This window comes from Phalaenopsis equestris, unplaced genomic scaffold, assembly GCF_001263595.1.
Source record: "Phalaenopsis equestris unplaced genomic scaffold, ASM126359v1 Scaffold000202, whole genome shotgun sequence".
NCBI lineage: Eukaryota > Viridiplantae > Streptophyta > Magnoliopsida > Asparagales > Orchidaceae > Phalaenopsis > Phalaenopsis equestris.
In genome coordinates this window covers 1,720,410-1,744,514 of record NW_018164644.1, presented here as the reverse complement: position 1 = coordinate 1,744,514, position 24,105 = coordinate 1,720,410, and the positions used below count along the sequence as shown (strand labels likewise).

At 36.8% G+C, this 24,105-nt stretch overlaps 2 protein-coding genes across 4 annotated transcripts in view; one reads left to right on the top strand and one right to left on the bottom strand.

The window, feature by feature from the left end:
• Positions 1 to 6,523, bottom strand: part of LOC110022678 (probable 4-coumarate--CoA ligase 2) — a 13,740-nt gene extending 7,217 nt beyond the window's left edge. Inside the window, exons 1-3 of the mRNA XM_020721748.1 lie at positions 5,493 to 6,523; positions 3,960 to 4,158; positions 3,645 to 3,790 (exon numbers count right to left, since the gene is read on the bottom strand). Of these exons, the coding sequence (XP_020577407.1) occupies positions 3,645 to 3,790; positions 3,960 to 4,158; positions 5,493 to 6,509 (1,362 nt within the window). The 5' untranslated portion in view covers positions 6,510 to 6,523. The remainder of the gene's footprint in view (positions 1 to 3,644; positions 3,791 to 3,959; positions 4,159 to 5,492) is intronic.
• A 15,912-nt stretch (positions 6,524 to 22,435) lies between these two features.
• Positions 22,436 to 24,105, top strand: part of LOC110022854 (ATPase family AAA domain-containing protein 3-like) — a 30,417-nt gene continuing 28,747 nt past the window's right edge. For all 3 annotated transcript variants that reach the window (XM_020721980.1, XM_020721981.1, XM_020721979.1), the window contains exons 1-2: positions 22,436 to 22,882; positions 22,981 to 23,076. In XM_020721980.1, the coding sequence (XP_020577639.1) occupies positions 22,574 to 22,882; positions 22,981 to 23,076 (405 nt within the window). In that variant the 5' untranslated portion in view covers positions 22,436 to 22,573. The remainder of the gene's footprint in view (positions 22,883 to 22,980; positions 23,077 to 24,105) is intronic.

The window sequence follows — 24,105 nt, the reverse complement described above, 5'->3', positions numbered from 1 at the left end:
GTGGTCGGTTGGGGGTTGGCTGCCCCCCGCCATTCCTCGCTTGAGGAGATCGGATGGAAGGCCCTGCTCGACAAAATTCCAGCTTTTGTAAACAGAGGAGGACATTTCCATAGTGTACTTGGAAGGAAAAATGATGAACTCGAGTAGGCCGCCGGCATTGATGAGGCTTTGTCGAGCGAGAGCGTTTATGTTCATGGTGTCGCGGTAGTGTGGCAAAAGGAGCTTATTGATGGGGTGCATCGCGCTCAGGTGGCGGTTTGTGGCGATCACGAAGGGTTCCATCACTGCGTGAGTGCGCAGCCTGCCACGAAGGATTCTAGCTACAATGTAAACAATTCTTAAACTTATGTTTGATTATTTGATGAACAAATACCAGTGGCTAATAAGCTGATGAACGCAGGAGTCATTGATGATGACATAGGCTTTGGCAAGCGACCAAATTGAGCCTTCAACACCGGAAGTCATGGGCGTGTATACAGTGCTTATGGCGCCAAAAGTATCGCCACCTGGATGGGGGAGGCTAAGCTCAATAGCGAGGGGTTTCAGGGTGCTGTCATTGTTGAGGAAGAGCAGCGTTCGGGTGGCGTAGACCTTTCGATCGGTGGCATTGATTCGTCTTACAAATGGCATGATGGTGTCGTGATGATCGAGGATAAAGAGATGTTAGGAGTTATGATAGGAAATAATTTATTCTTATAAATAAATTATTTCCTTAGAATTAGAGTTATGTTAGGAAATAATTTATTCTTGTAAATAAATTATTTCCTTAGAATTAGAGTTATGTTAGGAAATAATTTATTCTTGTAAATAAATTATTTCCTTAGAATTAATGAGATATTTATTTCCCTATTTTATGTTGTTTCCTATATCTCCTAATAATTAATGCGAATTAATTATTGGAGATACTAAGTGTTATACCCTTCCTTTCATATCATTTACCTTTTATTATTTTTCCTATTACAAGATTATTGTAAGGGTTATTTATAACCACATTCATATCAATGAAAAGGTGTGTATTCCACCACATTATTCTGAGTTTTAACAGTATTTACGCATCAACTTTAAATTTTACATATATGTCACCTTATTTATACAGATGTATGCCAAAAATATGTAAAGATTGAATATCTCAGAGGACGACAACAATCTAGGCGACCCGTAGATTGGTTAACTAGTTGCTTGGACAACCTATAGCCTAGAAGACTGGCAATCTTGGCGATCTGTAGCTTGGACGACCCGCAGCTTGAAAGACACACAGCATGGACAACTCACGATCATCCTTTTCATGAGGTTATAAAATAGCCCTCAAACCAAAAAAAACAAAATTCATGGATGACAGTTCAAGGAAAATCTCTCTTAACACACCTTTTTTTTTGCATTAAGCTTTTTTCATTATTATGACCGGAAATATTTTTCCACAAACATGTGCAGAACTTGCCCTTCACAAGCAAGTTTCCAAAAAGTAAGGGTATATGGTTTTTATTTTTTGAACTCTACTCGGTTGTCTGACCCACAACGCTGAAACATCAATAAAAAAAGATGTCTCTTAACTTAGAATAGACCAAGCCCTGGAGGTGGCTCCCTACCCGTTGGTGACATGATATGCGGCGGCAAGTAGCGTGTAAATTATCCCAAGAGCAAGTCACCCGCGCAAAAATCGTGATAAGATCTGCTTAATATGTCTTGTGTAAGGTGTAGTTCGTCCAAATGAGACGACATAATGAGTGATAGAAACTTGAGTGGTGTAGAAGAGTACTTGGGTTAGATGATAGCATCTCAAACTCAATAAATCTGCCTTTTCAACCTTATTTAGTCACTTTGCTTTAGAACATCTTCAAAAATCCCACTCATTCTTAGTTGAACAAATTTTTTACATGTATTTGGAGAGACTGAGCAAGTTAGTTTCATTTTTATAATTCATTTTCCTATTCTCAGGCCTTTCAAAGAGATAAGAGAGTTCGGGAACTAAAATAAGTCAGACGAAATCTCTTAGAGGTACGACAGTAGGCTAGACGATCTGCAACTTGGACAACCACCAACCATGACGACCCATTGCCTAGACGACCAGCAGCTTGGACGACCCGTAGCCTAGCTAACCCACAGCCTGGACGACACGCAACCTGGACATTCCATAGCCTGGACGACCCGCAGCCCTAGACGACTCCAATCCGGAACGACTTGCTACCTGACGGTTGGTTGCCTGTATGACGCACAGTTTGAACAACCTGTTAATTGGACGACCAACGACATGGACAACACATAACACATAGCCTAGATAACCGGCAGTCTGGACAACCAGGTCATAAATGTAAATTAACATAAATAGCTAGCAATACTTTTATTAAGACAGGGGCAAACAAGTAACTTCATATTATGTACCATATCATCTATAAATAGGTGATCGTTTTAGAAGTAGAACATGATTGAAAGGCCCAATAAGACCCTAATTATCCCATATTAATGTTCATTTATTGTGCTCTCTTCTCTGTCAATTTCTCTACTTTTCTCTCTCTCGCTCTCTTATCTTACGCTCTGTTTCTTGGGTATGCATGTGCAGATCAGGATTCAACAACATAAAAATGTGTATTTCACTTTTTAAAATAGTAGTATTTTTTTTGTGATATGAAACATTTGAATGGTACAGATGTAAGGTTTAGACATTACATATGCCAATGCATAAGAATTGTAAGGTATGCATGTAAGTGCCCAAAAAAAAGTCTTATGTGGTCCACATCTATTTATGAAGTTTGCAAACCTCCAACAATCAACATTGACTCCTTCTAATTGAGAACAATACATTAGTTTTTATATACATGGCTAAGATTATTGATTTCAATGTCACGTACTCAATAATATCAAAGAAACTATTACGTGTGGATGTATGCAAGCCCATCAAGTGGCCTTGAATTTGTGCCGATGTGACATCCTGTGATTAGACGTCTGGATATCTCCATACATAATATTTTCTTGTAATATTGAATCCACCGCGCGTCGATTTAGGAAGACCATTTGTTGTCATCTAACAATGGTTAGTATCCTCTATTTTTTTTAATATAGTTGAGACATGCTAACTTGAGTTTGTGGTGGAATATTGTAAAGTATGTATAGTTAGATTGCAAAACATTCATGATAGGATTAGTCATGTATTAATGTAATGTAACCTCATTCTTGAATGTATTTCCATTTTGGAAGAATTATATATATAACACTCAATTCTTTACCAAAGTGATCGGTCTAAGTTCATCTATTAACGAGAATGGTCTAACCTGGGACGAATCTCTGCCAACGATCATCATCACATACAATGTCGAAAGTCAATCCTTACTTATGGCGCCGCTTGACACCTATACCTCGATCTTTTCACCGAGACATCGTGGAGAGGTATGGTAGTGTGAAATATAATTTTATTTCTCTCTCTCTCTCTCTCTCTCTCTCTGTGGAAATTTACATACACACCACACATCTCTTATGTATTTACAAAAGTAACCCTAAAAAATTTATATTTATATTTATAATATTTTAGCTACATTAACACATAGATGAATATAATATAATTTTCCCTTCTTTGTCATTCACGTGCCGAATGAGATTTTTTTTTAGTAATTAAATATTAATAAAAAAAAATTAAAGCGGTCATATGTTACCTGAAAGCCTTTAAACTTTATGAGCTCCTTCACCCGATCAACAACATAAACCTCATCATCATCGTCCACGTACCCAACGTCGCCCGTGTGTAGCCAGCCCTCCACATCTATCGTCGCTGACGTGGCCTCCGGATCGTTAAGATAACCTATACAATTATTTTTAAGATGCTTAAAATACAATAATCTATTTATATGTATCAACATATAAACCTTATTATTTACATTAAAAAAAAGTATTTACATAGATATCACTCAAAATATTAAATTTTATATATTTAACTTTCAAAAAAATATTATTTATACATCTAGCCTGACCTTTCATGATTTGAGCACCTCTGATGCAAATCTCGCCCGGCTTGTTTCGGCCCAGAGAAAAACCGGTTTTGGAGTCGATCACTTTGAGCTCGGCGTTGCGAACGACAGTGCCGCAAGAGCCGGACTTGGAGGAGGTGGGATGCTTGGCAAACGCCGGGCACATCGACAACACCGGCCCAGCCTCGGTCATCCCATAGCCCTGAACATTTTTTTATCACATTGCAATTTTGTATTTACAAATATATCCAAAGCTCTTTCAGCATAAAAAATCGAAGAAATTGGTGTGTCTGTTTTGCAGATCTGGATTTACATATAATTGCGGTAATCTTAAAGAATTTTTTTTTAAAATTTTAGTTTTATTATTATTTTTTTTTATTTGAGTGAATTTACTATCAAATAATCTTGAAAACAGAAATTATTGATTGAAAAATTAAATTCTAAACTAACAAATTAAGCATTTTTATGGTTTTTTTCTGAAATAAAATATGCGTTGGACCATTAATTTATGAATTATTATATTTATTAACGCAAATTTCAAGTTATACTCGTATTTATAAATTTTAAAAAAAAATATTATATTTTTCGTTTTCTCGGCCGGCATTATAAATTAATGGGCCGACCTTTAATTTTCTCGTTAAATCACGGGCCGGCATTTAATTGGGGGAATGGAAACAATGACATTAAAACCGATTGGAAAAAATAAATTTAATTAAATAAATAAATAAATAAAAGGTCAAATATGGGAGAGTAAAATGGAAAAAGAGCTCTATATTATTTGCACGATATAGTTGTAATCTTAGAGTTTATACAAGTGTCAAAATCAATGACGGACCCATTTAGGATCCAAATGGTATTTGATTCCCTCTCAAATTGAAATTTTTACTAATGTGGGAGAACAATTTCATCTTTAGCCAATATCAGTTTAAACTCCATTGCCTTCGCCCCTTCCCAGTCGAACCTACGGGGAAATACGTTCGTTCTGCAATGAATCAAAATAATCACGACTATTTTAAAATCAAGATATATTGATCCTTCGTGATGACTATTTCAACCTTAATTTAAGAAGTGTCAAATTATTTTGTCATTTTCTATAAATATTAAGGATAGGATTCACTATATTCAAATTTATCAAATCTAAATATAATTAAATCCGAAATGATGTTTGATTCAATTAAGATTAAATCCAATTGATAAGTTTGACATAAATTTATTTCTGAGTTAGATCTTTTAAATCTAATCATATATCTTAGTTTAATAAAAAGAAAATGCAAAAATTAAAGCATAATTATGTAATTTATTTCTTGTATTTGACCGGATCCTCTTAAATGTATGGTAACAGACACCGTCTTGGAACTAAAACACCTCGTATTAACAGTCCGGACAACTACTTTGGCAGTACTACACCTTAAAGGTCACATTTTTTTTTCCGAAATGAATAATATATGTATATTGTAATAAAAACAAATAAGATTAAAACACACACCTGGCCGATGACGGCAAGCGGCAGGCGGGGGGGGGGGGGCGCCCGGGGGCCCTCCCCGGCGGCAGCCGGCGGCGGAGGGCCGCCTGGAGCCCTTCACCGAGCGGTGCCGCCCCTGAGATTACGATTCTTATTGAATTCAAATCAAATCTCTCCACCATCGCACTCTTCGCCAGAGCCAGTACCAACGGCGGCACCACCGCCACCACCGTCACCTTACACTTCTCAATTAACTCCAACATCGCCCCGATCTCAAACTTCGGCATTATCACCACCGCCGCCCCGGATCTCAGCGAACAGAGAAGAACAGAGTTGAGCGAAAATATATGAAACAGGGGAAGAACACAGAGCACCACATCATCGCTTTTCAGAAAAAGATTCGGATTTTCTCCATCTACTTGTTGCGCGATGCTAGTTATCAAGCTCCGGTGAGTCAAAACCACTCCTTTCGGCAGCCCCGTCGTTCCCGACGAGTAGGGAAGCGCGACGGCGTCGTCTGCCGAGATGGAAATTACGGGCGGAGTTTCGGCGTGGGAGGCTGCGGTGAGAACAGAGAACGGAAGGCAGTAGTTTTCTGGCGGGTCGTCGACGGTGATTATCGTGACTCCGGATTGGAGTTTCTCGACGTAGATGGAGTGGGTGATGATGAGCTTAGCACCGGAGGCCGTGAATTGCTTGTGGATTTCGGCCGGAGTGAAGAATGGGTTGGCGGCGGTGACGACGGCGCCGAGGAAAGAGGCTGCCATGAAGGAGAAGACGAATTCAGGGCAGTTTTGTAGGAGGAGGAGGATGACGTCGCCTTGCTTGATGCCGAGAGAGGAGAGGCCGGCAGCGGTGCGGCGGGAGAGGAGGTGGGTTTCGGCGTAGGTGTAGGTTCGGCCGGTGGGGTGGGAGATGAGACAGGGCTTGTCGGCGAAGTTCGAGAGTTTTTGGAAGCAGTAGGTGTGAAGAGGGAGGCGGTCGGGGATGGGAATGTCGGGGAGTCTTGACCGGAATATGACGGTTTCCGGCGGGGATGGCGGTGGTGCCGGATGCGAATTCTCGCGGGGAGAAGACGCGGCGCTGATCATGATTTCTGTGTGTACGTGTGTTCAGTGGAGAAACGGTGATGGAGAAACAGAGCTACTCTTTAAATAGAGTATTTGAATAAATAACACATTTACATGAAAATAAAATATAATTTTTTAAAATGATTTCACTTATTTTAATTATTAATTTATGATATCAATGTGCTATAAATATAAATATTAAATTTTAAGTGCCTCAAAAATATTATGTGGTGTATAAATAAATTTTTTTCCTATTTTTATCATATTTATAAATATTAATAATGGGATAAATTTGTTTATATGGGTCAAAATAATGTTATGTATTCATATATTTTATTTGATATAAAAATAACATTATATTATTAAAAAAATTAATTTAATTTTTATAAAACATTCATTTATCATCCATTCTTTATTTGATTTAACTAATCACACCATGCACGTGATTAAGTGCTTGTTAAATGTTGAGGTGTTTGCATAAACACCACTCAATTACTATGTATTTATATATCTAAAACCTAAATTTTATATTACATATTTATACCATCTAAAATTTCAATATAACTTCATAAATATTATTGATACATCTCCAACATATTTTCATTATTTATTATGAATCTTGATGTATGACATAGATCTTAAAGCAATCTTTTCAGGTAAAAAAATTCAAACATCGATAAAAACATACAAAATTCTGATTTTAGCAAACTTACAGTCAAAATATTTGTCTAGACAAGAAGAATCTAATTTTACCAAAATTGGTCCAATCTGAGTCAAATCAAGTAATTAAACTATTTTGAGAAGTTTTTCAGACATATTTGGAAGTTTAAACGAATGTCAATTCTAGCAAGTATATAACTGAATCGAGCGTCTTGACAAGACAAATCCAACGAGTCCAAGATTCCACAATTCCGACTTCGTTTAGGCTCTCAATTGTACATAAAACACTGTTTGATCGAAAAAAGCCCTCAAAATCGTCCGATCAAAGTGGGTTATATGCATGCATTCATTGCACCTAAAACACTATAAATAGAGTTTCACCTCTGTCACCGCCGACCTCCACTAACCACTGTTGGTCGTTGTCAACACTCGCCGACCGTCGTAGATTACTGTTAGTTGCCACTGATTGTCGTTGACCACTGTCGACCGCCTTCGACAGCCACCAACCGTCGTCGAGCACTACCGTCGCCGACCACTGACCACCGTTAACCACCATTGGGAAGCTATCAGTCGATGTTATAACTTGGAAAATCTAGTAACATTTTTTCGTCCGTGGGATAATGGATATTCGTAATTATCAATCTATAGTAGATTATACAATTGGATCACGCCCAGTGATCTTTTTCTTTTTACAGGTTTTCCATGTAATAACTTTTGATATCATTATTAGTTTGATATCATTATTAGTTATTTTATTTTACATGAATTTGTGTTGAATTCTCATGCAGCGCAAAGACTATTACTCTAACGCCGTGAATTTTCTAATACACTCTTTTCATGAATAAATAAAATACACCTAAAACTTTAAATTTAGATGTTAAACATGCAAATATCAAATGTTATTGCTGGCAAACGGTCGGAAAAACAGGAAGCATTGGATCAAAGAGTTGTTTGTGGTTTCCATAAATGTTTTCATATGTTCTTATTACTAATTAACGATTATAATAAAGAACTATGAATGATTATTTTAAGGGATAATTACGTAATAGCACACCAAATATTGTTATTTATAAAATTTAGCACTCATGTGATATTTTTGAATTAAAAAACTCATGTGTTTATGTGTGGCACGATTAATCAGTTGAGATTTCGATAAAAATATAGAAAATATGTGTTTTAGGTTTATTTTGAATGTTGATATTTGAGTAAAATTTTGGAAAATAGATAAATGAGGGTGATAGATTTGTAAATAGCAATGTTTTTGGTGGTATGTATGTAAACAACCCTGTAAATAAATAGGGTATGAAACAGGGTGTTAATAAATATGGTGACATTAGTGTGGATGCGGTGTCTATGAAAGGTAGTTGGACAAGCTTATGCCCATCTCACCGACTTTCCCCTCCCTCCCTCTCACACACAAACAAAAAGAGGCAATTACATTTGTATCCCACAATTCTTATGTATTTACACATCTAACACCTATACATTCTTATCTACGTTATATCACATCAAAAATATCATTATTAGTTCATCGTTATCTTTTAAAAATGCAATACACATTTTCTTGTAAAATTTTATGACACCGAAATGTTATAGATGTAAATATCAAAGTTGGGTGTTAGATATGTAAATACATAAAATTTGTATGGTATGTAAATAAATTTCCAAAAAAATAATAATAAATAGGAAAGATTCAACTAACTTTCTTCCTGGGAATTGTCCTGGAAGCCTTTATTTAGATCATTCATCTTCAACTAACTAATAAATAACAACAAAGAATGAAATTAATTAAGGCTGATGAACAGATTAGCATCTTAATATAGTACGGGAATCGAGCACTCATTCCGATAGAAGTGAGAAATGAATTACGACAAAAAAAAAAATTAAGAGGAAACATTTGAAAAAAAGGGAAAAATGTATGGTTATTGCCGAGTTCGAATGATTACAATGTATAGGTATGTTTGGGGCAGCTGCAGCTTATCGAGCTTATTCTGATAAGTTGTTTATGCTGATAATCTGGTGATAAGTTGTTTATGCTGATAATCTGGTGATAAGTTGCTGATCTGTATAAGTTGTCTGTCTGTTTGGTTTGTGCGTTTTGAGAACAGCTGATTCTGAATAAATGACCAAACTGCTCCTTTTCTGGATAAGCTGCAGTTGTTTGGTTGTGCGTTTTGTAAACAACTGATTTGCATAATTTTTTACAAATTTACCAAACTTCTTAATATAATCATAAAGTGTGGATAAATGTGAAGATTGTAGAACATGAAAATACAAAATAATATTAAAATTAAAGTTCAAATGTTATGACATGAAAATACAAAATATTTATCACTTAAATATTTCAGATCACATTACAGAAGTACAGTTACCTAAAAAAATAAATTACTTCTTAACACACTGATATGTATAATAATGAGACCAAAAAAAAGAAGAAAAATAACATGTTAAAACAATAAGAAAAAAATTGTAATGTTGACTTTAAAATGTAGTAGCATATCACATCCCATGCTGCCCAGCTCTGACACTTCAAAACCGTGAGCAAACTTGTTCGACTGGGATACTGTACAAATGGAAGCGCTCGAACCAGAAGTTGTGTTCTGAAATCGTGATAATGACGAACTCTGAACAGCGGTGTCCGGTTGGGATATCATATAAATCGACGTACTGTCGACCCACTTAAAGAAAGTGCAGTCGTCATGTCCTTGTGCCCACCGCGGGCACCTGTAAAATTGTCTCCCATAGCTATGTGGCTGGCGTGACGTGAGTAGCAAGAACGGTAGCCCACACCGGCGCATCACTTGGCCAAACTTCTCTTTATATCTAGAACTCATAATCTTGCAATTTTTAAAAAGACAATAGATCAGTCAATAAATAAATAAAAAAAATATATATATATACTTGTCATTGGGCCTATAAATTGAATAATAGCGGTTGCCCTAATAAACATGGGTCATCCAAGCTGCCTATAAATCAAAATTCCAGCTTCATTAATCATTTGAATTCCAATCCCCAAATAGCTGAAAAAAGTTTTTTTCATTCTTTTATGCTTTGTTACAATTTTAAATTTTGTTTTTACTGTGTGATTTATCTCTGTTGCACTTTTGTAGGCGGTCAGAAACCCCTCAATGTTGTCAATTGCTACCGGAACTCAGAATTCATATGAAAAAATTAGGTCGTTAAAGAGAGAAGGTGTCTATATGAGGTTAAAAGAAGAATACTGAAAGCTTGCAGATTTTCCAAAGATAGCACCACTATTAGTATTTGTGACACACGTGCGATTCATACACCACCAACAAAATTTCATCATCCAACACGAATCTTGAGGTATGACACAATTCTCGAGATGATATTTTAAACAAGAAACATTCAAATCTTAATTAAAAGTCATCAAGAGCTCCGATTTCAACAAACTTATAGTTAAATTGACCAGTTCGATGAGACAGACCTAATGATTTGAAAACTAGCCAAATCCAAGTCAAATCAAGCCCAGATCAAGTCATTAAAGCACAGATAGAAGATTTATGAATACATTTGGAATGTCAAACGGCTGTCAAATATGTCAAGTCGAATCGAGCGTCTCAACAAGACGAATCCAACGAGCTCAAGATTGTGCAATTCCAATATCGTCAAGGTACTCAAATGTCCATTAAATATTGTTTGATCAGATGAAGCTCTCCGGACGGTCTGATCAAAATGATTAATATTCATGCATTAATTGCACCTAGAACACTATAAATAGAGCCGCCATCCCTCTCATGAAGGGGAGGAAGTTTAGAGAGAGCTTGAGGTCTTGAGGAGAAGCTGCAACTCAGCATCACCACCAATTGTCGTCGACCACCGCCGACCACCATCAACCACAACCGACCTCCGTCGTCGACTTTCGTCGATCGTTGATGATCACGGCCGACCTCAGTCGACCACCGCCTTCAGTCGTTTATCACCGCTGACCGTCGTCAACCTCCGCCTACCTTCATCAATCACCACTAACCAGTCGTCGTCAGTCGACATTGTAATCTGAGAAATATAGTTACCCTTTCCCGTCTGTGGGATAAGAGATTTCTGTAATCATCAATCAATAGTGGATTTCTGGAACTGGGCCAGGCCTCGTGATTTTCTTTAACGGGTTTTCCACATAGAAACTTCTAGAGTCATCACCATTTTTTTCTATTTCATATATGTGTGTGCTAAACTTTTATACAACACTGAGACGATAATTTGTTACTCTACGACCATGAATTTTCCAGCACGCATTAATTTGACACCGTCTGTTGGAAGCTCTTAATCTCACCACTGAAGTACTTGCTCAATTTCCTGCATGGCCACCAGACAAAATATTTGGGACAACGGAGTAGCTCGCTCTAACTCCCATCGTTCGAGGGAACAGTCACGAAGTCAAGAGCGACGTGTTTCTTCATATTCCCGCCTTGGAAGACGTTTCAGGTCCTTATATGGAAGAACAAATACGTAGAATGGAGGAGTACAACTGGAGATCATACAATTCCTACGAGGGATCCAACAACTACTGTCCACACTGATGACCGAAACTTGTTTACCATTAAATTTGCAACCTACGAGAAACATACTGCCCGGAGGAACTCGTATCGTCCCCTTTGCTCAAGAAGGAACAATTCCCTTGCCAGGACGTGATGCTGAACTCCTAGACACCGCAAGTTCCACTCATCCATCTCATGGAGCTCCCCTAGCACCACCACGTCTTACTATGGTTCCAAATGATGTCATCCGTAACGACCTACGTCCCCTCGTCTACGTCGCCTCGTCCGAGAAGAGTTCCCTCTAGAGAAAAAAGATTGCTTCCACACTCACCCTAACATCCTTGAATCCTCTCCCTTAGTGAATGAGGTCCTCCAACAGGCTTCAAGCTGTCAAACATTGACGCATATGAAAAGATAACTGACCCCTATGAACATATTGATCATTATCGAACCATCATGCACATTCAACGTGCCTCTGACGTGCTTCTATGTCATGTGTTCCCATCCACTCTTAATAGATAAGCTCGAACCTGGTTCTACTCTCTGTCGGGGGGCACCGTAAACACCTTCAACGAGCTTGCCAAACTATTTGTGGAGCAGACGAATCATCAAGGATGAATTATCAAGGATTCATCTCATCTCTCAGGAATTCGTCAAAGTTAAGGAGAATCGCTTAAAGACTACTTCCGCAGGTTTTCTGCTGAAGCCCGTCAAATTTCAGGAATAGATCTAGAGTTACTTAGGGGGGTTTTCCTTGGGGGACTCTGCCCAGGACCCTTCTACTCATCACTGATGCGGGAGACAGTTCGTTCTTATGTCAATCTTGTCCACCGTGTTGAGTCCCAAATCACTGCAAACGAAACTATCAGTGCACATAAGGAACATTTGAGAAATTTGGGGGAATTCGTTGCAGCGGGCTGCCCCGCTGCGTCGCCTCGTCGCAACATGTTGCAGCGCGTCGTCGCTCCACCACATCGCACCGCCGCAATTGGTTGCTTCGCCGTGCCTCCACGTCGCGCCGACGCACCGCTGTAACGGTTGGCCCCGCCGTGCCTCCACGTCGCGCCGCCGCATGTGACCACTGCAACACATCGCCATGACTCACCACCGCACCTCTACCCTCTCCTTCAGACCCCTATTTATAGGCTCAAAAAAAAATCTTGGTCAATAAATGCACATTAATATATAAATTTAAAAAGAAGCGCAAGCATTAAATGCTCATAAATAATAATAAATAAAAACTTTTCATATTTTAAAAAAAATTTTTAAATTTTATTTCTTTCTCTTTTGCCCTTTCAAATTCCTTAATCTCTTCAAATTCTTTTAGAAAATATTATTTATTCTGTTTTAGGCGAAATTCGACCCCCCTCTCTCCCACATAAAGAAAAAGAGACAAATCAACTAAGCTGAGTTCAGCTTTCAATTTATATAAGGATAAAATTTATTATTATACTAACTAAGTAAGATATGCATATTCTTATATATAAATACTCCAGATACTAATATTTTTGAACGATAAAAAGGGTCTCGCCCGAAATTTGGGGAGCAACTCATACACCACCAACAAAATTTCATCATCCAACACGAATCTCGATGAATAACACGAATCTCGAGATAATATTTTAAGCAAGAAACATTCAAATCTTAATTAAAAGTCATCCAGAGCTCTGATTTCAACAAACCTATAGTCAAACTGACTGGTTCAATGAGACAGACCTAATGATATGAAAACTAGCACAATCCAAGTCAAATCAAACCCAGATCAATCCATTAAAGCATAGATAGAAGATTTATGAATATATTTGGAAAGTCAAACGACTGTTAAATATGATAAGTTTATACTCAAATTGAACGACTCGACAAGACGAATCAAATGAGCCAAGATCACTCAATTCTGACATCGTTAAGGCGCTCAAATGTCTATTAAATGTCGTATGATCGAGGGAAGCTTTTCAGACCGTCATATCAAAATGGTTCATATTCCTGCGTTATTGCACCCAGAACACTACAAATAGAGCTTCATCCCTCTCATGAAGAGGAGAAAGACTAGAGAGAGCTTTAGATCTTGAGGAAAAACTGCAGCTCAACATCACCACCAATCGCCATTGACCACCACCGACCTCCATCGTCGACCACCTCCGACCCCCGTTAACCACAGCCGACCTCCGTCGTCGACCGCCGTCAATTGCCGATGATCACCACCGTCCTCAGTCGACCGCCGCCTTCCGTCATCGACCGCTGTCTTCCGTCGTCAACCTCCACCTACCGTCATCAATCACCACCAACAAGACGCCGTCAACCGACATTATAATATGAGAAATATAGTTACCCTTTCCCGTTTGTGGGACATGAGATTTCTATAATCATCAATCAATAGTGGATTTTCGCAACTGGGTCAGACTTCGTGATTTTTCTCTAATAGGTTTTTCACGTAAAAACTTCTGGAGTCATCACCGCTTTTTTCTATTTCATCTGTGTGTGTGCTGAACTTTCGTACAATGCAAAGACGATAATTTATTACTCTACCACCGTGAATTTTCTAGCATGCATCAGTAATGATATTAAGCCATATCAATTAGTAGATGAAAATAAAGTGGTGCATTTACATAAAACAAAGAATCAATATAACATATCCCCGTCGTTGGAATTTAACTTTATTTATCAAACAACTGAATGGACAGAACACCTTCCAACAACCATACAAAAACAGAAAATTAAAATAAGAGGAGTGTAAACATATCGTGAAAGTTTACCACAATTTATGTCTTTTTCTCCAACTGTTCTGGTTTGTTTCTTTTCAGCAACATGCAAAAGTAGGACTTCAGATAAAGAAAATTAGAGAACTTTCACGGAAAACTGTCATGCCCAACAAATCGGGCTGAGCCAAACATGATAATTGCATTAAGGGCAAGGCAATGTAGATTCTTTGGCACTTGCAGTATTATAGTTTCTATCTTATATCTTTTCTTCCTTTCATTTTTTCCTTTTCTTTCTCATCATGGAAACATTAGGCCTCCACTTGACCATGATTTCAAACATAATTTACTTTTCTTATCTAAGACAAACTTTTTTGTTTACATTGATGCCACCCAAGTCTTTCTTATCAGGTATAACATGTCACCATTTTAACTTTTAACTGAAATTCCAAAGCCTCAACATAAGAATATATGAAGCCTCAACATCACTCAGCTCTCATAATATATGGCTTGAAATGGTGCTCACAACCATTCTCATTCTTAACAGCAGATATCGAAATATAACAAGCTAATACAATATACTCAATAACTAAAATTTTGGAGCAATGGTTACCAACAACATACCTCGTTGGCCTTCCAAGCTGCTACACAGACTTCAGTTAACACTTACAGGAGGCTGCCTATCTAATTCTTGCTCATTCCAGCTCTGTAAATTTGAACAATTAAGGGAAGATGGTAAATTAATAAAAAAAAAAAGCAACACCTGTGAGCTACTAGTTGGAAGCTCACAAATGTCTCTATGTTTTCTAGAAGGCTAGACTCTTCCCAGCTTCCCATTTATAAATTAGCTCCAATCTGATAAATATTGTGCAATTTTTTGTGTGATATGAAACACTTGGATGGTGTAAACATAAAAAGATAAAGTATAGGTGTCAGATATGTAAATACATAAGAATCGGGTGGTATGTATGTAAATTCCTCTAACCATGTAGTTTGAATCTGATTTCCAAATAAACAAAGTTTAAACAGAGCTGCTGCCCCAGTTGCTAATTGCTTTTACTCCCATAATAAATTTTCTACTCATGCATAATCTTCTCTTACAGGTTTGTACCAGCGTCTCATATTTCATGTAGCATCATTTGGGCCCAACTGCAAAACCTTCAGCTTTAGGCAAAACATAATTTTTCCATATACAAATTCGTAGTTTTAACAAATAGATGTCGTAATTTCAGGAACTGCAAAAGAAGAATACTCATTCTCCGCAAAATTAAAGCATTTATCTGCACCAAAATTCTCCCAAGACTGCAAGAAATATGATAAAAGGAATTAAATAATGCAGAAGAACAGAGATGTAAGATAAACCACAAAATATTATTTGGAAAACTTTCAAATCAATCTCTCTATTAGAATATGATAGCAGCTCCGATACAGGTCTCAATGCTTTTCTTGCCTACACAGACAGTCCCAAGATAAAGAGCAGGCTATAATGCTGAAGCCACATTCAATATTGGTATAATGCTGAAGCCACATAGTTATGCCCAAACCAACACCTATTAATGAGCAACATACTAAAATGCTTATAAAATGCAGCTTGGGTGTTAAATCGTAGTTATACATTTTTGCCAAGAAAAATATAGGCTCCATCTCACGTACAGAGCAGCATTCTAAAATGCAACTTTGCTAAACAGGCTCCATCTCACATAGAATTCGAGATCCATTCGAAAATGATGTAGCATATGAAAGCCAACCACAAATCAATCTCTCTACTAAAATTGTAGCAGTTCTGATACAACTCAAGCTATAATGATTTAAATGATGAAGCCAACCATTATAACAGATCACTTAAAACAGAAATATTAAAGCCAACCATGAATACTTCACAAAACAGTTCAGAATTCCAAGAGGAATTATAGTTTTACAGATGCATTTGAAAATGATGTCGACACCATATGTTTGATAAAAGGATTCGAATGTTAAGTAAAGGATGTGGAGTAATTCAGGAATCTCTTATTGCATCTGTTATACGCTCCCTCAGAGCAATCATCTAATATGCACTTTCCCCAACTTGGGTGTTAAATTCTTCTGCCTCCATTACTTCATCTGGTATGGGTTGCCAAACCTGGAATTCAAATGTTTCAGGCGATTATTCATGTCATCAGCGTCAACCATGTCGAAGTCCGTATCAGAACGAAAGGAATGTCTTCTAATAAAATTTTGGAGCGCTATCGTAGCCACAACAATATGTACCTGTTTTTGAAATGAATACGTCGGCATATCACGTAGAATGACATATTTCTTCTTCCATACTCCAAATGTCCTTTCGATTACCCCGCGTAAGGAGGAGTTATGTTTGTTGAACATTTATTTCCTACCACGCGCGACACCACTTGGCCTCTCAAAACCAGAAATGTGATATTTCGTGTCTACAGATGACTTTAAATACCTTCTCTGTAGAGGATATCCGACATTCACCAAATAATATTTGTCTGACATGAACTACACAAATAGTGACCCTTAAAAAAAATTCAATAAATTAATCAAAGTTAAAATACCTTGAGGCGGGTGTGGGAAGCATTGTCGGCTTTTATTTGTCGCAAAACTAAAAAGACGGCTGTTATGTGCATTTTCTTCTCATCCAGCTATCACAAATGTGAAGCACGTGTTGAAGTCACATACATCCATTACATTTTGTGTAGGTGAATCACACCGTCCAATGTACGTGACATTTTCATTGCTAGAGAGTCGGGTATCGACGTGCGTACCATCAATTGCTCCAATACAATTCTATATTGATTTGTTAGTGATAGCAACGACATCATATAAATTATATTATGAAATGAAAAGAACGAATTGAATATACTAACCTTGAAAAATGGCATGTAGCGCGTGTCATTGGCTATTTTGGTGAGAGTTCTATTGAAAGTTTGATCTTCTGGCTTAATTACATGTGAAGTTAGGCTAATTAGTGCTCTTATATCAATAGAGAAGTATCAACTTATTGTCTTTGATGAATGCTGAAATCGCTTCATATCTCCTCTGATTGATTCATTTTGAGATAAAATAAACAATGTAATTGCCAGAACATCTCTTGTAGTATTTCTGGCCGAACCTACAAGATCGTGATTCATTCGTAGTTTGTTCAGAAGATCTAAAAAAATGGGTACGGTCACACGAAATATGTTGCTGAATCTTATGGGATGTCCAACAAGCATCTCGCCCACCCATTTATCCCCAATAAATGACAAGGTCATTCGCGGTGTTCATACTCTGTTTGAGCGGTAGTACTCTAATAACAATATAAGAATTGTCATAGTCATACTTTTGCAGCGTTCTCGACATAACACTTGTCGCCACCGATTCATCCTGTATGAATGTTGTATTATGCATAAACAATTTCTTAAAGAAAATACAAAGAAATCAAACAAATATGAAAAAAGAAATTTTTTTCGAAAAATATACTACTCCAAATCAGAAACAAAAATATTGTGTATATCAAAGACTTCACCTAAAACCTAAATAAAAATATCCATTACAATAAACAAATACAATAGACATGAGATATGAAATATTTATTTATCAATTGAGAGACGCAAATAATCAAGACGCAGCTCGGGGCGGAGCCTCTTGAAAATCTGCCTGCAGGTTGGGTCCTCGAGAACCCTGTCACATTTTAAGTAGAATATAGGATCAACAAGAACTTCTAGAATTTCATCTAAAAAACTCATAAAACCATCAACAGTGGAATCATCCACCACAGGTTCAATTAATATCAGAGCTTCAAATACAGTTATCAGTCTATCAATTGAGCTCTGCATGAAAATACCTTTTATTTTTTATTTTTTTTTCCATCTTACGCCTTTTTGATTGGCTAGTTGACTCAAGCTCCTAGGGTTTATGGTAGAGCTTTCACCTGAATCGATAACCTGATCGGTGATCACCTCAGTTGAGATGCCAACAAAACCCTGCTCGCTTGGGTTGAACGTATACTGACCCGTAGCGACAACCCCCTTGAACATAACATCCAATTTTTCTTCCAAATCTGGCTCAATTCCACACAACTTAAACTTCTTTGTATTAGGTACTGCCTACAACAAGGAGGGAGGGGATGGGAGCATATTAGGTGAAATATAAGTATAAATGTAAATTAATTAAAGAGTTCGCATGAGTACAATTATTACCTCTAATTTTTCAGTCTGTCATTCCTCTGAAGAGTCAATGGTACGCTTGACAGGATCCCAACCCAATCTCATCGATCCATGTTTAAGTTCTTTCCATAACTTCCAATTTTTTTTTAGTTGATCCCACTTGTTCTTGAATTTCAATCTATCGTAAGTTTGTTTTGTCAATTCTTTAAACTTGTTGGAAATTTTTGCCACCCTTCTTTGTTCAAGTAGGCTGTCGGTTTATTTCCAAGTTCAATCTCCTTACTACAGAGATTGCAGAAAATGTTGGTAACTTCTTTGTCCCACATTACTGATGTTGCTCCTTTGTTTTTAGACATAATGGGACTACTAAAAAAGATGGATCAAATAATGCATTCATATTGACAATATAATAAAGCAGCAGTTGAAAAAAAAAACATATCCTTAGATAAAATAGAAATTCATGTGATGTATGTCTTCCAAGATGAAATACAAATATTTTCAAAAATAAATAATTTGAAAGAATGCTAAAAATGTTTGATTTGACAATAGCCCAATACCGACTAAAAAAATAGTCTGAACGGAAGATCCGGATATATTCCTTGCATTACATGTTAAATTTGGCCACAAAACTTATATTGCATTTGAGGAAGTTATTCAGCTGCATCTCAAGGATCCATTAAATTATAAATAAAAAATAACTCCTAATCACATTTAAGAAGCTTTCTTCTCAAGCACAACAATTTCCTTGTGCAACCATGTTTGCTTTAGGAAAAGTCAAGCGCAACATAAGGTAGCTATTAATGAGCCAAACACAATCAAACAATTTAAAGGTTTTCTTCATCAATTTATCATCCATCATACTACCAAGCTAAATTCTCTCATGTTGTAAATGTGCATTCGGCCTTTATTCAATAATTTGAACTATTACTCTAGTTTAGCTTCTAAAAACAATGCTTCCAATTTTGACCTGATATTTTCCTTCCATCTTATAATGATCAAAGAATATCACTGCAGGAAGTCCACAACACCTTCAAATAATAGTATCAATGCAAAGAAGCATAGGTATTACATAATACAAGTACAAAACATCAGATCCATAACTAGAAACATCGGATCCATCAGTAATAGTCTGCTTGATAAAAAAAATCCAAACCCACGTGCTACTTCGGCGAGGAAGATGAATGATATCAGATCCATTCGCCAAAAAGTGCAGAATGACAAAATATATAAATCAGGACAAAGAAATAACTGAGGAAGATGAAGGAAAGGAAATCAGGACTCAATTAGCATTCAGGACTCAATTAGCATTCTCAGGAAGATAACCGCAGACATTGAAAAAAAAAAGGAAGGAGATACGATGGTTAGATACAAACATACCTTAAGAGACTTCTATTAGGGTTCTACGAAGGAGATACGAACGAGAGTTGCTTGCAAAATTAGGGCAGAGAAGCGATGAGGAGCGCAAGAGTTGCTTGCGAAATTAAGGAAGAGGAGTGACGAGACCAGGGGCAGCAAGTGTCTTTCTAAACAATGAAACGCAGATCGCGGGTAGGACCCCGCGATCCGCGTGTAATTGTAAATTGGAAACTTCGTTTTGTAAAATGCATCTGGCAAGTGTTTTCCAAATGCGGGGTAGCATTTTCAAAACGCCACCGCAGTAAAACACCCTCCCAAACACACCCTAAATTTGAGTAAATGAGTTCACTCTTCTCATGAATTAGGGAAGATGGAGTTACAAAGATAATCATTATAAATGTACAACAGTTACTTGTCGATAGTAGTCATAGTCTAGCTGTAATTAGTGTAGTTCTCGATGAAAGTAGGCTGCAAGAGCCGTTGTCGTTTGTTATGAAAACAAAAATTTTTCGTAAATGTTGGAGGTGGCAGCTGTAGCACCAGCTTATCGAATATAAAATGATTGAAATTTATGATATTGGCTTGATTCAACTCATATTGGCCCGATTTTTTTACCGTTCGGTTCGTCTCGTCGAACCAGCCAGTTTGACTATGAATTTGATCTAATCGGAGCTCTTGATGACTTTGAATTGAAGTTTGAATCTTTCTTGCTAAAAAAAATGTATCTCGATATGTAATGTGCCTCAAAATTCATGCCAAATTTTGAAAATTTGTGCGTGACTTGTAGAATAGCATTTGAATGAAAATTTTGGTTATATATTGTAAGTTTAGATTTATTAAATTTTTTGTGGGTTAACTTTTATAAATTATCGGATAATTGTGTAGTTAATTTAATAAATTTATCGATATTTGTTTCATGATTTAAGAGTTTATATGAGTTGAATGTTTGTTATTTCTATTTTGGTTTCAATAATCTTGGTGCTGTTCTCTCAGACAAGTTTGAAGACCAAAAATCAAATTCATGCTTATATAATAAATGTAAAGTCAGGGAAATACTATATAGTCATTGAACCAACTGATTTAGCAATTACCAAATTGTTTTTGTAAAAATGCATCAACTACTTATAGGGTTCAAGCAGTATATTAGTTCGATATGATTTAAACAAAACATGATTGATTCTGTGATACCTTGATAACCACTTAACAAGTTATTCAATTCAGGGGCAAAATAGTCATTTATCCAAAAACAACTGCAAATCAAATGTTTTCCAAACGCACAAACCAAACAGAAAAACAACTTACAGAATCAGCTGTAGATACACAACTTATCAGGATAAACTGCTTATCAGATAGTCTCCCAAACAAACATTTATATTGTCTGACTTTTGGCACATTTACATACATACCACCCGATAACTTCTAAATTTTGCATTTTACATTTATACCACCTAAATGTTTCATATAACATAAAAAATAAAAAATTGTATCATTTTAACTTAAAAAAAGTACAATACACTTTTAATGCATTGAAAAGGTGACACATATATAAATATGAAAGTTTGGCTGGTAGATATGTAAATACATAGGAATTGAGTGATATTTATGTAAATTTACTAAATTTAAAATATGACTCAAATCAATTTAAATATTTACGAAAGCTCCACATTCAAAATTCAAATAACTCTTGTAATAAAAATCATTGTTCGGCAAATTTTGAGATGCTTATATTGGATTTTAGCATATGGGATTATTTATAAGGTCATCACCAAAATTTATGACATAACAAACCTTACATATTTTTAAATTATGTCTTAACACACATTATTTTGCATAAATTTGTAACCACTGCCCTAAAAAAAAAAAAATAAATGCAATAAGGATTCCATGAAACTACAATCAATGGTATTTTACCATCCATCACATGTCTATCAAAGCTATTGTATTTTAATAATGAGTAGATAGCCGCGACAACATATTTGCGACAACAACGATAATATGTGACAACTTGATGTCAATAATGGTGGGGCGGCCATAGCGAGCGAACATAGGGCGATTAATAGGAGGGTCGATGGAGGGAGAAATTATTGCATACGGACACCGCATGCATCTCTACATGCGGTGTCCGATCCTGACCGTTGATCACGGTGATCTACAATCAGGATAATTTCAAATTTTTTTTAAACTAAAAAATTTAGGTGGGGCCCACCGAAATACATCCTGACCGTAAATCATTTGATTTACGGCCAGGATCAGACAGATCCGTATGAAATAATTTTTTCGATGGAGGAGGGGCGATGACAAGTGACAACAACACTTTACATTAAGACGTAAATTTATAAATTATTTAAATTAGACGTTTTTCAAATACAAAAAAAAAGACCTAAAATTTAAATAAACTATTATTTTACATTGAATTTCGAATTTTTTTTTAAAAAATTGAATTTTCAAATTCCTTGCGTGAGGAATAAAAATACATGAAACTTCTTTTTCTCATTTTAAACATAGCCTGATTGTATGGATAAGTCCATTCTACCCTCGGCGCCGGCTTGAAGGGCAAGGCGAATCGAACGGTCATCAATTACGCACTTTCGCGATTAACGGCTGTTTTCCTGAAGCGCCGCCTTCATTCTTAAACCCTACAGCTCCACCAAACCCTTTTTCTTCCGGGGCCTTTAATCGAGTTCCCCCGCCATTTTTACCTCTACCTCCGACCTAAACTCTCCGGCGAGAAAATGGCTAGAGCTCACCTTGCTCTTTTATCGTCCGCCATAACCTCCGCTGTGGCGGCGGTGGATTGCGCTTACGCCGATACCTCATTCCACGTACCCTTGTTTTCCTCTCCTTCTGCTGCTCCTCCTCCTCAAGATTCTTCCTCCGGCGGCGCTCCTAATGGAGTTGGCTCTTTGCAGACCCCGCCGCTGGAGGAGAATAGGGTTCGCAACGACAATCCCCGGACCACTGCTTCGGGATTCGATCCAGAAGCGTTGGAGAGGGGAGCGAAGGCATTGAGAGAGATCAATAATTCATCGCACGCCAAGAAGGTAGCCACGGAGTTTCTAAATTTGCTGTATGTTATTGTGCATGATGCCATGGTTCTGGAATCTAGAATTTGGTTTTAAATTATATTCGGCTTTTGTAGGTTTTTGAGTTGTTGAGAAAGCAAGAAGAGACGAGGCAAACAGAGTTGACTGCAGAGAAAGCAAAGTTCCAGGCTTTACAATCTCAGCATGAAACCGTAAGTTTTGAAATATGAATTATACAATCTTTGAAAGTAGACTTTTTTACCTATTGGTTTTTACCTATTGGTTTGATCGAGGAAAAAAAAAAAAATGGAGATTCACAGTTGGAAAAGAAAACTCAGCCTTTATAGTCTTGATGTGTTTAGTGCTGGTATTATTGAGAGGTAACAGTTGAGCTGGGGACCATGTCCTGCCCATAGGAGGTCAGCATCTTTCCTCATAGTTGGTAACCGATGATCCTAGGGGAAGCATATACACTTAAGTAATCAGAGTCGACTCCGAGCTAGCTCACGAGTTTGCTCGACTCAGTCCCACTCATAATTCCTTTGTCAATACTCAAGTTCTCAGTTCATACACAGATGGTGGTTTAAGTCATCTGTCATAAGAACTATAGGGAGTTTTTGCTAGCACAAAGGATTTAACTTAAATAGGATTTAATAAATTCTGTAAATCTGGATTTATCAAATCCAGGGGCTGTTAAATCCAGAAAAGTATTTGGTATATTTAAGATTAATCCTGTTAAATCCAGAAAAGTATTTGGTATATTTAAGATTAATCCTGTTAAATCCATTTGACATGTTTGACATCTAATTTCAGTATTAACAACAGTTGGTTTAAATAGGATCATACCACTTATATTTACAGACCAAAAAAAAAAAAAAAAAAACTTCTGCAAGCCAGAATCAACTAGCCACAACTGTGTGATAGAAGAGCATTTGAATGAAAATAAAATGCAATTTACACAAACACCATCAATTTGTATATCTTTACGCCACAAAACGAATACTTTACCATTCATATTTTTATCATCCAAATCTTACATAACACATAAATAATACCACTACTTTAGCTTTCAATAAGTCGAATACACCTTTCATGTTTATGTAAGATGATATGTATGTAATGCAAACACAAAAAAAAAAAATTATGGAGTGAATATTACATTCTTCAGGACATTTTCATAACTTGCCTTATAGATCGACGAAAAGGCTAAAATAAAAATATCAACTTCTCTTTAATTGGGT